Source organism: Rhopalosiphum padi, chromosome 2 (genome assembly GCF_020882245.1).
Source record: "Rhopalosiphum padi isolate XX-2018 chromosome 2, ASM2088224v1, whole genome shotgun sequence".
NCBI classification, from domain to species: Eukaryota; Metazoa; Arthropoda; class Insecta; order Hemiptera; family Aphididae; genus Rhopalosiphum; species Rhopalosiphum padi.
In genome coordinates, this window is record NC_083598.1 from 54,307,948 (window position 1) to 54,325,248 (window position 17,301).

General features: G+C 27.4%; 4 protein-coding genes across 5 annotated transcripts; 3 read left to right on the forward strand and 1 right to left on the reverse strand.

Annotated features, from left to right (window-relative positions):
* Nucleotides 1-1,432: 1,432 nt before the first annotated feature.
* Nucleotides 1,433-5,460, forward strand: LOC132918897 (large ribosomal subunit protein P1). The gene is made up of 4 exons (XM_060980247.1): nucleotides 1,433-1,628; nucleotides 2,505-2,661; nucleotides 2,733-2,822; nucleotides 5,328-5,460. Exons 1-4 carry the CDS (start codon nucleotides 1,554-1,556, stop codon nucleotides 5,339-5,341), a joined length of 336 nt encoding a protein of 111 aa, XP_060836230.1. The 5' UTR covers nucleotides 1,433-1,553; the 3' UTR covers nucleotides 5,342-5,460.
* Nucleotides 5,461-5,852: 392 nt separating this feature from the next.
* On the forward strand, nucleotides 5,853-8,497 carry LOC132918895 (uncharacterized). Its single transcript, XM_060980244.1, has 9 exons — nucleotides 5,853-6,118; nucleotides 6,177-6,328; nucleotides 6,425-6,545; nucleotides 6,644-6,778; nucleotides 6,845-6,967; nucleotides 7,765-7,897; nucleotides 7,954-8,070; nucleotides 8,193-8,304; nucleotides 8,368-8,497. Exons 1-9 carry the CDS (start codon nucleotides 5,976-5,978, stop codon nucleotides 8,433-8,435), a joined length of 1,104 nt encoding a protein of 367 aa, XP_060836227.1. The 5' UTR covers nucleotides 5,853-5,975; the 3' UTR covers nucleotides 8,436-8,497.
* A 2,818-nt stretch (nucleotides 8,498-11,315) lies between these two features.
* On the reverse strand, nucleotides 11,316-13,744 carry LOC132918896 (THAP domain-containing protein 1-like). 2 transcript variants are annotated; one of them, XM_060980246.1, is made up of 5 exons: nucleotides 13,533-13,744; nucleotides 13,251-13,454; nucleotides 13,113-13,186; nucleotides 12,663-12,907; nucleotides 11,316-12,286 (listed from the first exon to the last, which is right to left on the reverse strand). In XM_060980246.1, exons 1-5 carry the CDS (start codon nucleotides 13,598-13,600, stop codon nucleotides 12,236-12,238), a joined length of 642 nt encoding a protein of 213 aa, XP_060836229.1. In that variant the 5' UTR covers nucleotides 13,601-13,744; the 3' UTR covers nucleotides 11,316-12,235. The 2 variants fall into 2 exon arrangements, with proteins under 2 accessions (XP_060836229.1, XP_060836228.1); XM_060980245.1 differs by having other exon boundaries at nucleotides 11,316-12,907; nucleotides 13,533-13,742.
* A 217-nt stretch (nucleotides 13,745-13,961) lies between these two features.
* LOC132918894 (uncharacterized) lies at nucleotides 13,962-16,248 on the forward strand. The gene is made up of 3 exons (XM_060980243.1): nucleotides 13,962-15,454; nucleotides 15,542-15,745; nucleotides 15,825-16,248. The coding sequence occupies exons 1-3, from the start codon at nucleotides 14,177-14,179 to the stop codon at nucleotides 15,990-15,992; spliced, it is 1,650 nt and encodes a 549-aa protein (XP_060836226.1). The 5' UTR covers nucleotides 13,962-14,176; the 3' UTR covers nucleotides 15,993-16,248.
* Nucleotides 16,249-17,301: the final 1,053 nt, after the last annotated feature.

Consider the following 17,301-nt stretch of genomic DNA (forward strand, 5'->3'; position numbering starts at 1 on the left):
GAATCGTAGTAGGTACAGTATACTATATATAAATATATAATATTTATTAGTGAAGAAGAATTTGTCACAAAGCTGATGGGAAATGTGTCGGCACTCGGCTTCGTTTCAACCCGGAGGAAGATTGGCAGCATCAATAAGAAGCTCATCTTAATATCAACTGTCCAAAAGGTTTGTTTGTATTATATTATAATTTTTAGAATCGTAGTAGGTACAGTATACTATATATAAATATATAATATTTATTAGTGAAGAAGAATTTGTCACAAAGCTGATGGGAAATGTGTCGGCACTCGGCTTCGTTTCAACCCGGAGGAAGATTGGCAGCATCAATAAGAAGCTCATCTTAATTTAGTTGTCCCCCCTTACGCATTAGCGCTCATCTCTCATCCACTCATCTAACACATTGACTATCGCCGGCCGGCAACACACATCATATATTATACACATTACCCGTTTTATATTATATAATATTATTAATATCTCCATAGTTTAAGTTATTGTATATTTTTTTTATTATTTGAATGCATTCATATGATCAGTGGCGTATTTAGGAATTTTAGGATAAGGGCAACACATATTTTGCCGCCCCCCCATTAAAAAAAAATTAAAAACTTCTACGCCGCGCAATAGTGGTCAAACTGTTAATACCATAGAATACCATGTTAAATACTATAGTATTTTATACCTCTATGGCACACGTTTGTTGTGAAAAATATTAATGATTGACGTCACTGCGCCAGTACTCATAAAGTACGAAATAAAAATTTGCCGCCCCTCTAAATCTTAAAAAATTTGCCGTTCTGGACAACTGGACCCAAAGCCCCTACCTAAATACGTCCCTGCATAAAATGCGTTCTCGCTTACGATGTGGATTAGGCCTACTGGGGACACCACAATAAAAAAACGCGCCTCGTGTAATACCTCATAAAGTTATTAAACAATACGGACAATGTTATTGTACGTCGTTTAATAATAAAGGTGGTGTGGAAAATTACCTAACACTGTTATTCTTATCTTATAGTTACCTTGCATACATTTTTTTTTATTAAATACCAATTAAATAATTATTTATATCAAGAAATGAGAAATATTATAAACTTATAAATAAGTCCAATATAAATATAACATTTTACGAAAGCTTTACAATATTTATTATACACTTATATTTGTTAAAATAGAAAAAAGATATCGTTATAATATATTATTAAAAAATATAGTTCATTTAAATCATATGAGATATATTACATCGACTAAATAATAGGCAAGGTGGATATATCCACCTTGATAATAGGTATTTTAATCGTGATGTAAACATTGTAAACGTATTACAAATATTTTATAAAAACGATATCGTCACGTTGGCTACACCTACGTCTGACGCCTCGTTCTAAATCCCCACCCTTCAACAACAAACCGGAGTGCTAACACCACGAGCACAACTACGGTACCTCTCTTCTTTCGCGTCAATTGCTTGTTCTCAGCAGAGCTAAGGCCGACGGCGACTTGCGATTTCTCAGGTTTAACGAATTTTCATCCGTTCCAATCCACCAACGATGGCCATCTCAAAACCCGAATTAGCCTGCGTCTACGCCTCACTAATCTTGGCTGACGATGACATCGATATTACGGTAATTATTTCTCGATCGCCGTCTAATGTCGGTAATGTGTTCAATGGATGATACTACAGCGTTGGGTTTGTTTGTTTTCTATACTTGCACGCGTGACGTCCGTTACCAGCATATTAATTTAATTTATTATCTATGCTTTGGGCGCTTTCGAATTCGATGGCATGTTTCCATTCTGTTACCGGAAATTTGCGCTCCGAACATCACCGCTGTTTTTTAAAACTACGAAGTACCCCCCGAATGCCTGTACCACGTTGGCCGTTCCGCCGACCCTTTTCCTAACCGCAAAAAATTTTAACCACCGGTATTCGTAAAACAGCAACTTGTATTTTTACCAATTTTCACTTCATTTTACTGATAATTTTTTTAAGCGTGCCTTTCATCGTATTATTAATTGAGATAGATATCGACTTAATTATTTTTACATCATTCTTTTGGTTGAAATGCATGTTTTGTATTGTATCAATATGTGTGGTTAAGTGAAGGTATTCAGGATTACATTTTTCTCAATATATATCGATAGAATGTAATTTGATTCGATTTAAACAAATTGATTACATAAGTTAAAATTTTTCTCTGTAAGTATATGAATTTGGTCATTTTTTAAAATACTACCCTACCCTTGCTAAATTTATTATTTTTCCAAGTGCACATTTCCAAATTGTTTGCTAACATGTATTTTATTTCTGTGCCTTTATTTGCATAAAATGTGTATCCCATGATTTATTTTATTCAAATTTGGTTTTTTTTATGTTTGAATATTTACAATTATCTATTATTAGTATTTGTTATTAGTTAGTCCCAAAAACAAATTATTTCTTCATTCTTTACTGTTTTTAATATTGGTGTGTATTATTTTTTTTTTTGATGATCTTATAGGGAGAAAAAATCCAAACAATCCTTAAAGCTGCCAATGTTGAAGTTGAACCATATTGGCCTGGTTTGTTTGCCAAGGCTTTAGAAAATGCCAATGTTAAGGATTTAATCACAAACATTGGATCAGCAGTAGGAGCTGTACCAGCTGCAGGCGCCGCAGGTATGAATATTTCATTAGAATAGTATATTTTCTTGAAGTGTGAGTTAGTAATAATTAATTTCAAATTACAGCTGCTGCCCCAGCATCTGAAGCCAAGGAAGAAAAGAAAGAAGAGAAGAAGGAAGAAGAGAGCGAAGAGGAGGACGATGATATGGGCTTTGGTTAGTACATTTTTTGTTTAATACTCATTATTATTAAGTTATAATGGTATTGGAAATATAATTAAAACTAAATTATGATGGTTATATATATATTCATCCTCGGCCAGGACCCCTCTGTTTTTTTATTTTTTTAAGTATCGTAAATTATTTAGTTCTTGGTAGATAAAAGAAATAGGGACCCCCGTTAAGTATTTATTGAAATATTCAGCTGTAATTTTTCTTTTGGGGCCTAGGAAATTGAAAATTAAATTAATAATCAGATGCTTACCCATTACCTATAGTATGAGTAGTGCTTAATAACAATAGTACCATTGTCAACTAACAAGTTGGAGGAATTTTTTTGAATAATTGCGCTACTACAAGTTAAGTTTAGTTTTATCTTTCTTCTTATAAACAATGCGCTCGGATTAGGACTCTGCTTGCCCGACCCTGCAATGGCCCCGGTGTCCCCCTGTTAGATTCAGCGATCATGCAAATATGCAATGTGTATTATTTAACAATATAATACGTCTACTTGTATAATATATAAATATATAATAATGATGAGGATAAGACGTTTATTTTTGAAAGTTAACTCAAAGAATATTTTTATATAGCTTATGGATTTATCTCCAAAGTTGAAATTCCATTATAGAAATATAATTTTAGTTTTTGTAATTTTGCGTTAATATTTTATAAATCTTACCCCATTAATTTTGATGTCTATAGAAAAAAATATAGCTATTGATACTCAAAATCTGATTGAGACAATAGCTTATTCATCTAATGAATTTAAAAAATTACTTTTATAAAAATTCTGTTTTATTATTTAAAGAATTCTCATTGTTTCTAAAATAATTAGTTGTAAAATTGCTTTTATATTATTTATATTATAAGTTAACTCATGATAATTAATTATTATGACAGTTGATTAATGACTATAAATTACCTATATATATATCTTAATGTGTTATGTCAATAAAATGTCATGTAAATATTTTGGTGGCCCCTTAAAAAGTGATCCATGAGCCTTTGGTGTGCTAGGCCAACATAGTATCTATTCCATTTAAGTTATTCACTTTCTCACATACTCTGCAATTAGAATGGTCTTTGTTATCAATATTTATTACTGAAAAATATTGGTTTAAAAAAGATGGATAGACAATATCCTTTTAGTGTACAAAATATATGATTGTTAATTAGTGCAATAAAATTTTGGCTAATGATTAGTGTAAATTCAAAAATAGACCCCCTGAGGGTAGGCAACTAATTTTATTTCTGGTCTATGGCCACTACTGTTTAATACAGTGTATATTTAGATGATTTCAAAACTAAATAATTAGACAAACATGATATATATTAGTTTGAATTATATTTCAACAAATTAATAAATAATATATTATGAATTATGTGAATATAAAAATTAAATATGCATAGTGTAGTAAAACCATGGCATTATAGTTAACTGTGGTGTACTATACAACACCTAGTACTGTCGCAATGTTAGACATCAGTAATTATCACATTTATTGGGGGAGGGATTTGTACCACTGATTTTTGTTATTGTATAACTAAATTTGAATGGAATAAGATTATGTTATCTGTATCCTGTTAAACCGTGGTAAATATAAATGTTAATGTATAACGTCCTCTCTTTACTGTCTGACTTCTTGCTTTGACAAAGTTCTGTTTATTATAACAAGGTTTCAGGGGCTTTCTCGGTATGTAATATTGAGTTCTATTTTATTGATATAGATGTATCATCTTCTTTCTTTATGTCTTCAATAATTTGATTGATTTGCTGCAATCGTTCATTTTAACTTGTAGTTATTCTTTCCCATGTCTCATAATTTGCTTCATGTGCTCCTTGTTTGGTCTAGATGTACTATTGATAAATTTTAAGACTGCTCATGTATAAACAATATGAAAGTTATTACCTGGATATAGGAGTGCCGACATGCTGTGAGTAAGGGTGTTTGCTGATCTGGAGTTAACTCTACTGTATTTTTTTTTTTTTGAAGTCTCCTACTAAGCACATGTCAGTCATTACTCATTATATATACCATAATATGTGTCCCTCTTGCTATTTCCCATACTCTGCATAATATGCCTTACCCAAGGAACAGTATATGGAAATTATTACCTGAGTACAATTATTAGTTAAGATTCGACCATTACAACCTTTAGAGGATGTCAGCGTGCTGTTTTTTTCTCTAGCCTACGCACAACTTATGTAAAACGCATTTATGCAGAATAGGTATATTTACTCTAGAACCAAAATTGAGCGAATTCTACTCTGATTGCGTAAACGCATTTTGTCTATGTTATGCGTGAGTTAGAGAGAGAAAACAAACAATGCGCTGACATCCTCTTAAAATGATTTGCATAAACAACAAATATATTTACAGGGGTTGTTTATTATATTGATGAATTTTACTTTATTTTTTAGTTATATATGAAATATTTTAATTAATATTACATTGATTTTTAAGTAATTTTAACATATAATTTACTTCTTATTTTCAGGTCTATTTGAATAAAAATCTACTTCATCGACTGACTGTTTCCTCATTCAAAAATAACAACATTGACTTTATTTGTTTTATTTTGTAACTTACACAATTATGCAGATTAAATTATATGTTGTTATATTTTATTATTTATGTTATTATTATTTTTCCTTTATATTTTCCAATATTGAAACACTATTTTATTATTGGTATCCAATAATGTTCATTCTTTGGTTTGCTTGTCTGCACTTATCTATTTTAAAATATGATGGAAGAATAAACCATTAATTTGGTTATTAATATGTACACAACTTGCTACTATATTACTAAAAGAAGATTACTATACTGATAAAGATTTTATAGGTTAGAACAAAATATGTTATGTGATTTAATTATAATATTGATGTATTATGATATTAGTTGATGGTATCAGGTAACTAATTGGTAAAGAATAAAAAATTTTACCTATAACAGTTGATTATTAAAATTATAATATTTTATCTAAATTTGATGAGTCCTTGACTTTTGAACTACTTATCTTAATTGTTTAAAGATGATCATCTATTCATTTCTTTAATTATTTACTAAATAATATTTAGTAACAGCTAACAAGTTGGGTGTTTTAATGTCAGTGTAAAGAATTAAATTTCATCAATTAAGCAAAATGTCTAATACTAATAAGTTTATATCTGTCAAAGATTTTGAAAACTATGCTGTTAGTACATTGCCACGAACTGTTCTTGGCTATTATCAAAGTGGTGCGTGTGATGAGTACACGCTTTCAATTAATAATAAAGCATTTAATAAGTAAGATGATTTATTTTTTTAATAATTAATATATATTAAAATTTCATAATATGTGAAGATTGCGCATAGTACCACGGATGTTACGTGATGTCCGAAATAGGGATTTGAGTATCACCATTCAAGGTGATAGGTTAAATGTTCCCATAGGTATATCTCCTTGTGCAATGCACAAAATGGCTCATGAAGATGGAGAGTGTGCATCTGCTAGAGGTATTATAACTTTTTACAAATTAGTAATAGTTCTCTTCTGTTTCTTATATAAACTAGTATTTATAATGAATGGCACTACAATCTAAAAAATTATAGCTGCTGGAAAGCATGGTGCGATTTTTATACTTTCGACTTTGTCGACTTGCAGTTTGGAAGAAGTTGCCACAGCGGCACCAAACACTGTAAAATGGTTCCAACTTTACATCTATAAAGATAGGTAGGTATATAAGTATATAACTATAATTATTTGCATATTTCAAATATAAATTTATAAAGCTATTCGTTAGAGATAGTATGACAATATGACAATTTTAGGGCTTTAACTACATCGTTAATACGAAGAGCAGAAAAAGCTGGTTACAAGGCACTTGTGTTGACTGTTGATGCTCCAGTGTTTGGCATTCGGTATAAAGACATAAAAAATAATTTTAGTTTACCGAGTTGGTTGAAGTAAGATGACATTTTAAAGTTAAACTAATAATTTATTGATGTTGTTTAACTTATCATGTTCTCTAGGTTAGGGAATTTCTCAGAAGAACTGTCAAAAATGAACCAAACTAATGGTTCAGGCCTAACAAAATACGTTATGAGTCTTTTTGATGATTGTTTGGTATGGGATGACATAAGATGGCTGAAAAGGTTATTGTATAATTTATTTATTTCTATATGACAATTAATACTGAAGCAAATAAAAATAAGTTGGAAAGTGCAGTCTGCTGTACATTATATATTTAGATTTATAGTGGGATTACTGAAATAGTTGTATTAAATTTGAATTCAACAATATATCTTTATATACGAAAAATGATTCTAAATGGATTGTCATCCATCATCCTAATATCCTATTTACACTAAGTAAATTTTCATACATTTTTTGATATTTTTTTATCACAATTGTTAGTTTTATTATTAATATTACTGTAGGTTGATTTAATTTTTGCAAAAGAAAATTCCATTTATTAGGTACTTATATAAATGGTTGGCAACCGGCGATTTATATGGTCAGAGATGATAACCATTTTGTGGGATTTTGTATTAAATTTTTAATATTTTCGACTGTGAATAATTTTTCAGTCAATTATTGAAAAACACAATAAAAATTAAATTGTGTAGGATGCAGGTAATACTAATAAAAATATTTAGTAAAAATTATCTAAGGTTATTTGTTTTTAAGTTACACTAAAAAAATTGTTTGGTTTTTCTTAGTTTTTTGTTTTTTTTCGTAATTATTAGGAAAATTATAAGGAATTTTTAATTTTGACCTTTTTAATATACAAATTAGATTAATTTTTCGATCAGAAACTACCTTACAAGTTAAAGGTTGAAGCATTCTATTGACTATTTATTTATTGTGCACACACAAACACAAAACATTGTAAAGATCAATTCATTTTATTGCTCTGTTCAGAATCTAAAATACATACTTTATTGTTCAGCATTACTGGTTTACCAATAATAGTAAAAGGTATTTTGAGTGCGGCTGATGCAAAAATTGCTGCTGACCTAGGATGTGACGGTGTATTTGTTTCCAATCATGGTGGAAGGCAGTTAGATACAGCTCCAGCAACAGTATGTGATGAATGATTAAAAAGTATTTACTCTGAATAGCATACATTTTATTTTAGATTGAGGTTTTACCAAGCATTGCACGAGAAGTTGGACATCGTGTTGACATTTATCTTGATTGTGGCATAAGGCATGGAACTGATGTGTTCAAGGCTTTAGCTCTTGGTGCTAAAATGGTAAATTTCAAAATTATTACAATAATAACATACCCATATGTTATATTTTTTTATTCATGGTTTAAATGATTTAGAATTTAGTTCTAATATTTTTTTTTATAAAAAGTTAATTTAATTTCTAGGTGTTTTTAGCACAGCCTATATTATGGGGTTTGACGTATGATGGCCAAAAGGGCGCGGAAGATGTTTTTGGTATTGTTGTTAATGAATTCGATAACACTATGGCTTTAGCAGGTATTTATTTATATGTAATGTGTTATCTCATTGAGTTTCAACTAAATTGGATGATGTTTTCAGGTTGTGTGTCAATAGACCAAATAAAGAAGGAAATGGTAGTACACGAATCAGTATACTCAAAACTTTAAATGTTTTTGAATAATTTTTATACTACTTTATTATACAAATAGACTTCATGCAATAGTTATAACTTGTTATTTTAATATTGAATTTATTCTATTACTCGTTAACATTTGATAAATTTACTATATTCAAGATTCAATTATGATATTATTAGCATTTTATGTTTGAATTTCCTCATTGTAAAAGCTGGGAAAGTTCACCAATATTTTAAACTAGTTTAAGTTATGTTATTCTAAAAACAAAAAAAACTAAGCTAAATTAAAGTTAATATTAAAATTAAATTGATTTGAGATTGCAAATTTTCAGGAAAATAATATTATAATAACTTACATTAGTAAAAAGTTGAGTTACATTTTTATTTTATTTTTTTAACTATATTGAACTATAGTCATCAACATTTTTCTCATCAAAAAGTAAATGACTAGTTTTAGTGTAGTATTATAATGTTCAATATTATTTTACTATTTATAATTATTAACAAAGTGCCTATTGGAACTGGAAGATTTCTTTTCCAATCCATAAATTCATCCTTCTTTTTTACTAATTGTTCTATTTTGTAACAGATTGTAAATAGTATTGTAAAAATAAAAAAAAATATGTAATTAACAGACAATAATATTTACAAAACAATTTATAATATTATTCAATTTCAATATGTGATAAAATAAAAATAACCATAAATCAATGCAAAAAAATATACAATTTATATTATGAAACAATTGTAAATAAATTTAATTTTAATAATATAATATTATACAATTTATACAATATAATATATAAATATTAAATACGTTATTTTCTAATAAGTGTTTTATTTTTAAACTAGTTACTGTGAGGTTACGTTTATTGTATAATATCTACTACTATAGTGTTAGTTTGTCGTTATATTATGTAAATTTTAAACCTTAGACCTAAATAGTAAATACTTAAATAAAATAATAATAATAATTTTATGGGTACTACACTAGTTGGGCCCTGAATTATTTTAGGTATTACACTAGTTTCTGAATCTATTTTGGTAAGTACTACATTATATTAACATTTTCCTTCTCATTTTAACAGACTTAGGACTGTCTATGATCTATTTAGACCACAGATATGGTTAAAAATGTTTTTTTACAGTTTTTTAGTTTCCATTAAAATATAAATTATTATTAGAATTGTGTTGGAAAAAATATTAAAAATGTTAAAAACCAAGTATAAAAATACATATTATAAAATATAAATTATAAATATAGCCATATAGGCAAATTAAAAAATATTTAAAATGTTAAAATCATTATATAGGTATAATATAAATAAAAATAAAATAATATTTTTTAAAAATCACTTTTGTGTTGGTAAAAATTTATATGACATTAATTTTACAAAACCGAATCTATTTATTGTTCCTGCAATTTTTGTAGTCATATTGTCAGTTATAAATTTTTCTTTTAGTAAAATGCAGTTCCTTTTTTTCATAACTTCTACACTTCTCATTAACTCATTTTAATATAAGTATCAATTTGCACATTCTTTAAAATTTCTAGGAACTGATAAATATTAGGATGTGCGGTTTAAAACATTGAATTAAAGTGGGAATGAAATGATTCGCATTATCGTTGCATTAAATTCTGACCAAATTGTTGGTGGAAATTTCGATTTTTCATTAATATAATTATCAAAAACGTAGTCAGTGAATTCTCGAATTCGGCTGTAATTTGGTTGGATAGACATTAAGTCATCGGTAAAACAATCTTCCACCTCCTCTGGGTGTAAAAATGGTATTTTTAATTATTATAATATTTGTATAATTGTATTACGCTATACTAACTTTCCAATAGTTTAATATAAAAATTATATATAAATTATATAATTTAAAAAAAATGTGGTTTTGTGGTCTGATCATAAAATGTTAGCATAATGTTATACTACTTATCAAAACATATTCAGGAACTGATGTAATACCTAAAATAATTTAGGACCCAACTAGTGTAGTATCTAAAATAATCCGGGACCCAACTAGTGTAGTAATTTTAAATTCGGGACCCAACTCGGATGCAGCCAAAAATATGTAGCAAAGAAGTAATTAAAATGAAAAAAATAACAATAGAAAAATTTTTTTTGAGACAAGAAATGTTGAAATATGAAAATAAAAATATTTCATGATTCAAATTCGTTAAGAACATATCAAATAAATTTTTACCGTGTAGATAATAACAATAAATAAAAAAAATGACTTGAATTTGTATATTATATATTTAATTAATTGTGATTTAACTGAAGTCTCAGATTTTTATGAACAACGTTGTGAATTATATTAGATATTAAAAGTAAATAAATCACATTTTTAACATATCCGATAGTAAGCCTGAAAAAGTGAGAAAGAAAATGTGCTGTTTTGGAAACTAAATCTATTTTAACCAGTGACTCAGTTTACCTTATACCTTTTCAAATCCGGGACTCAGTTTACCATAAAAACGGTTTTTCGGAGTTCGGACTCAATTTACCATTTATCTAGCCTCTATAATATCATACCTGTCTATCAAAGTATAATAATAATTATGACAATTAACATTAAAATAGAATAAGTAAATAACCATACAAAAACCAAATATTTCGGGGGGGTGTTTGAACATCCAAAACACCCCCCTGTGTACGTCCCTACCTACTATGTAGTTATACATACAATTTACGTTATGAAAATATAAATATTGAAATATGTAATAACAATATCAATGATGATAACGATAATTAATAAATAATATTAAATAATAATATATTATATATTTTTTTTAATTAGTTATTTCCCAATCAACGAAGCATTTGTAATAAACGTGTATGCTTTGCGCCTCTGAGAAAATATCTAGTTCTCCATCACTGACATCCAGAAGCCGTTATAATAATTAAAAATGAAAATTATAATTAACAATACTTTACATTTTACAATAGTAAACAATAATTAGTCAACAAAAGTTATTCCAAATTTTAATAAATAAATAAATAGGTAATATTAATAATAATCACATTTCTTAATTATATAAAAATAAAAATTCTAATAATACAATTAATACAATACAACATCAAACTTATAAAATTTTTGAATAAAATTAACTTTGTCATGTTCCTTCGAATATTTTTTTTAGTGATTGATAAAGTATGCATTTTAGCAAAATGATGCAGTCTGATTGTGACATAATGGCGGATTATTAAATGTATTAATTGTGATCTATGACTATTGATAACGTCTTGGTCTAATATATGATTTTTCATTATGTCACTATTGAAGATAGATGTTTCAAAACAAACTTCATTCATGGATTTAATACATAAATATTGACTTATACTTTTTTTGGTAAGAATTAGATGATTATTCATTCTAATAACATGTTCTGTAGCTAAACATATTTTTTGTACATCTGCAGATGTGTTAATTAATCTTCCTTTATTTTTAATTTTTAACAATAATGATATAGATTCATTGTTTTCATCAATTAATTGGGATTCACAGATTGTACAAATATTTTTTTGCCTTTTTATTTTACGGACTATAAAGCCACTGGTATATTTAACAACATCTACTACATAATCTTCTAAAGAAGGTCTTTGGTACTCGTAGTCGTGATCGAACTCATCAAAATATTGGGATTCATCATTATCATTAAAGTTAAAAATTTCATCAGCGTCAGTCCTCTTATTTGCACTCACATACAGAATGGTAGAGCTGTTTAAAAGAGTGCAGTTTCCAAATTCTGAACCATTTATTTCATGGCGTACAAGTAACCTTTTATATACCGATCGAAATTGAATGGCATTTGGGTTATTATTAAATCCATGGCTTCTCATCGCACTGAAAAACACTTCCAAGTGATCCTGGCTAATTTTATATGAAAGTAAGTATAAAATATAAGGTTTTAGAATTTCATGTAATTTTAAAAGATTTGTTAAGTATATAATTAGTCCTAAAAATCCAGTTTTACGCTGGCTTTTCAATAAATACTCATTATTTGTATTGTTAGTGTTGTTGACATATGCAAGGTTTTCAACATATTCTTTAAAATAAATTAAAAACTCAGATATGTATTGTTTATTTTCTTCATTCACTGGACAGTAGTAAATCAAGATGATTGAAATTCACAAAAACAAAAAAATGTATTAATATTAGCTTGACAAATAACATAATTTCAAGAGTTAATATTAATTAATTGATTCCAATGATTTATAAAGTTAGTTTTATTTAGTTTATACATTACCAGAATATTATCATGGGCTACTTCACTCAATAAATTCTGTTTCTTCATGTATGCGAACAAAGTTTTTAACGATGACAGTTTTTTTTGTAACCTATTAATTTTTTGTGTTAATGTTTTAATTTTCCTCCTCTGTTTAATAATTTTTAACTTTGCCACTGTAAAATTTTCTTTTGCATGTTTAGGAGTACTCAAATCTGGAGTAGTCACATCACCAACATAACGATTCCTCCTTCGTTTTGGAGTTTCTGAAATGAAATCATTCATGATGACATAAATAACACTAATAAATTAAAATTTATAAATATATGAATTATTAATATAATATTAATAATAATATTATTATAATTATAATATTCGTTTTGTATTTAATTCAGTTATTTCAAGTACTAAAACAAAGTATAAAACGGTTTTAATTAAAATAAAATATAATTAATTAATAATTATTCTTACTTTCATTAATAAATTGACTTTTATCATTATGTGAACAAGATGGTTCACTGTCACTAGTTTCAATAATTTGCTTTCTGTTTCAAGAAAATAAAGTTATTAAAAATAAAAGCACATTAAAAGAAAACCATAAATACTTACTTAGGCTTGTTAACATATAAATATTGACTAATCTTATGAAATTTGGTAGGAACTGAGCCAGGTTTTAATAATTTTCTCGCAGTGGCCTTGTAACATTCATCTTCAAAATGATGAGAACATATTCTCCTATCTGGAGAATAGTCGTTTTCATTATAGCCACAAGCTTTAAGCCAAGCATTACGTAAATGTTTATCAGCAGGTAACCTGGAAATGTAATTATGATTTATAAAATAATACCTATTAATTCTACAACACAACAATAGTCATAAATTTATAACTTACGTGTGCAGTGTTAAGCCAGAAATTTTGGATGGTGTAGATTGACAATAAAAACAACTCACTCTGCCCATATTGATGAATAAAAATGTCGGTGTCAAATTATCAGCAAATTTAATAAAAAGTCTTAGAACATATACTATGATCTAAGTAAAAGGTCAACAATTTGGTTTTTTATTTAATTTCAACGTTATCATCACTTATCAGTATAACAGTATCATTTGTATAGATTTCTGGGCATGCGCATTTCTGTCGTGTACCGTGAAATTTTGAAGGTGGTGGGGATGATGTTGGACACAATTCAATAAACGCATAGCTACCACAGAATAAATATTCTGTGTAGCTATATAGTAGCTACATCCATAGTATATGATCTAAGGGTTTTTCTTATTTACGTTTTTTTATCATATTTTATCTTATCACAAACAATAAATAGTGAAGACCGTGAATGATAGTGTAATCGGACCGTCGGTCACGTTATATGATTATAAATTAGATTTTTTTAAATAATATAAAAAATTCAAGTTAAATATATTTTTAATTTTTAGTATAATTCTTTTGATTTGTATCTGGTATTCTGGTATTGAGTATTGACTATTGATATAAAATTCTTTCATTGATATGATATAATTTCAATTTATAAATTTACAATGTGGAGTGTTATAAATCGACGTGTATTCTTTAGGAAATTCGAACATCAACTCATTGTTCGTTGCACGTCTACAAACGATTCATACGGACTGGATAAAATCAAATCAATACCTGTTCCGGATATAGTGAGAAAACCAGCGCGCTTACCATTTTTGAAATCAATATATGCTGGTCAGTATGATATCGAAGTCCTTACATATCCAGAAACACTTAATCTGGAGAGGTTCAAGGACCTGGAATCCCGAGTGCAACAAGTCCAACACAATTGTACAAAAATTGATACAGTACGGCAACTAGGACTATTCGGTATGAGTGCTCCATACCCATGTTCAGGCCTCAACCTATCTGACACTGAAATCGCTCGTGTATTTGAATACTTTGATTCCAATACATTCAAATCCGTGTTTAATCACACACTCTGTGTGGATATTATCAAAACTTTTGGTACACCTAATCAAAAATCTAAATATTTACCATTGCTCGCATCGGGCGCTGTATGCGCGTTGCATATCGATACTGTAATGGGTACACTATTGCCCAATGAGAGTTGGGAACTCACTGGGTCTGTTAAAAATTCTACAGATGTCTTATTGTTATTCATAATTGGAAATAAAGCGTACATAGTAGAAAAAGATAAAACTTTTGTTGATGGAGAAAATTTAAAATTGAGACAGGTGGTCGTTAAACCAGATGATGTAATGGAAAATGTCAATTTAACAAAAATTATGCACAAGGGTAAATTATACACGTGTTCCTTATTGACTACGTCGTTGAAGAGAGTTGTTCAATCAACCATTCAAAGTATAATACCAAAAACTAGGTTAAATCTAAAATTAAGAGAATATGATTCTGTTCTGAAAATATTAGCAAAATCGTTGATTAATATATACACACTTGAAAGTATGATATATCTAACCACATGGATGACTGATGGATTTGATGATCCAGACATCGAGCTAGAATCAGCTTCTATACAGCTATTTGCTCGTCAAACCGTTGACAATATATTATTAGATTTAAAAATGGTAAATGGAAGAAATTCAATAAATGAACAGTTTTTATCTTTGTGCAACGAGGTAGAGGATTTAGTTGAGAGTTTGGAAGGAAGTATGAAACTAGCTAATTTTATTAGTAGTCAAGGTGTGGAGTTTTTTAATAAATCTGATTATAAAGAAAATGTTTCATTCCTGACTACAGCTTATAGAAATATAATGATGAAAAGAAATGAACCGAGTTTAAAATATGGTCTTCAACAATTCCTACATCCTGCACTTAAGGTAGCGTAATATTATTAGTTTATTATACTATTCTTTAGGATTTGTTACTGAACTAATCTTGCTTAATAATATTTTTTTCCATTTTAGCATGCTGCAAAATTTCTTGAGTATGATGTATTGAAATTTCAATTTATAATTGATCAATGTCATGCTGCTGGTCAACTAAACACTGATAATCAAATGCTTATGGAAAGGTTGTCTACAGTAATTGTATACATTTATGCCATGACAGCAGTGCTCGGTAGAGCTTCTAGATCATATTGTACTGGAATCCGGTTTTGTGATTATGAAGTAATTACAATAGCCTTTTAGCAATTTATGTTTTGAGCTTAAGTTTTTTTAGTATAACATTTATAATTATTATTTCTAGATGAATACTGGAGAAACAGTGGTTAGAGAATCATGTGCTTTGCTTAAACCAATCTTAGAAGAACTGATGAGTGGTAAATATATTGCAACAGATTCAGTCTACGAATCATTTGCCGACCAATTATTAGTTAATAATAATAATATAAATCGAGAACAAATAGAAACGTAAGATGTATAATTTATACTTTATTACATTTTTATGTTTCTAATTAATTTGTATATAGTTTAAATAAAATATTTTTAATTTTAACTATATAATAAATTAGTAATTATATATTAACTGTAGTTAAAACAATTTATTTTGAAAAATATGCAGTAAAAACATTAAATATTAATTGTTGGCACATAAACAGTTTTAAAATTTTTTTTGATGAAAAAAATATATATAATGTAATATATTATAAATAAAATCTTGTATTTTATTATACATTGTTATTTTTGAGTATTTATAAAAATATACATAAAAATATTTTGTACTATTTAATTACATTATTGTACTTTTATAATATCATAGGGGTTGTGGTAGTAGTACTACATTTTTTTTATTTGTCTGTATAAAGAAACAATATGTAATATAAATTAATGACATACCTAGGTATAAAAATACTAATATACAAAAAATTATGATTTGAGGATTAATAAATTAATTTTAAAGAACATTATGAATATAAAGTTAGAAAAAAAATTTAAAATACCTTGAAATGAACAAATCAAATGTTTATATACATGATTAACATGATTATTTTATTATTTAAATCATCAAAGTTATTAATGATTTTTAAACATTAAAAATGCATTTAGTCAAAAAATTATGTAAGTATTAGTTGCAATTACTGTAATAATTATTATTGAGCTATTACCTATGTTAATAAACAGTTTCAAAAATAGCTTAATTAATTATATTGTTTTTGTTAGTTATAGTTAGCAAAGATCAATAGTAACTGACATAGGTATGTTTCTAACCCTAATCATCTCAGATAGTATTTGAAGATTATTAGATTTGATTGTTCATTTTTATTAGTATTTACTATTTAATAATAAATTATGTTATTTCATGTCAGTACAGTAGTACAGTGGAAATCATAGGTAATATTGTCATGCTCTATTGTAGGTAGAAACATAGAGTAGGTGTCAAGTTCATCTAAAAAGCATTGCATACCTATAAAAAAAAATTCTGAGCTTAGACAATTTGTGAGCCTTATTACTACAGAATAGATGAAATTATATATTTTATTAAATATTTAAATAAATTTATTTTATTAGTAAATCACTTATAAAGTGGATTAATTTAATTGTTGGCAAAAACATTGCATTTATGCATTTATTATATTATTGTTATTAACATTTTAGTCAATAATTAATTACCATAGATTGGGAATGAATTGATTCGTATTATAAATAGGCAAAACCTTAAAATCAATCTAAATATTTTGAAAATTACATTCTGTATAATAAATAATAATAATATATTAATCTAC

Coding starts and splice junctions, on each gene's coding strand:
- LOC132918897 (XM_060980247.1), top strand. CDS start 1,554: ATGGCCATCTCAAAACCCGAATTAGCCTGCGTCTACGCCTCACTAATC. Junction 1,629..2,504: donor ACGATGACATCGATATTACG/GTAATTATTTCT, acceptor ATGATCTTATAG/GGAGAAAAAATCCAAACAAT. Junction 2,662..2,732: donor ACCAGCTGCAGGCGCCGCAG/GTATGAATATTT, acceptor TTCAAATTACAG/CTGCTGCCCCAGCATCTGAA.
- LOC132918895 (XM_060980244.1), top strand. CDS start 5,976: ATGTCTAATACTAATAAGTTTATATCTGTCAAAGATTTTGAAAACTAT. Junction 6,968..7,764: donor GACATAAGATGGCTGAAAAG/GTTATTGTATAA, acceptor TTTATTGTTCAG/CATTACTGGTTTACCAATAA. Junction 8,071..8,192: donor TAGCTCTTGGTGCTAAAATG/GTAAATTTCAAA, acceptor TTTAATTTCTAG/GTGTTTTTAGCACAGCCTAT.
- LOC132918896 (XM_060980245.1), bottom strand. CDS start 13,600: ATGGGCAGAGTGAGTTGTTTTTATTGTCAATCTACACCATCCAAAATT. Junction 13,187..13,250: donor TTATATGTTAACAAGCCTAA/GTAAGTATTTAT, acceptor TTCTTGAAACAG/AAAGCAAATTATTGAAACTA. Junction 12,908..13,112: donor AAGTCAATTTATTAATGAAA/GTAAGAATAATT, acceptor ATTTCATTTCAG/AAACTCCAAAACGAAGGAGG.
- LOC132918894 (XM_060980243.1), top strand. CDS start 14,177: ATGTGGAGTGTTATAAATCGACGTGTATTCTTTAGGAAATTCGAACAT. Junction 15,455..15,541: donor TCCTACATCCTGCACTTAAG/GTAGCGTAATAT, acceptor TTTCCATTTTAG/CATGCTGCAAAATTTCTTGA. Junction 15,746..15,824: donor TCCGGTTTTGTGATTATGAA/GTAATTACAATA, acceptor TATTATTTCTAG/ATGAATACTGGAGAAACAGT.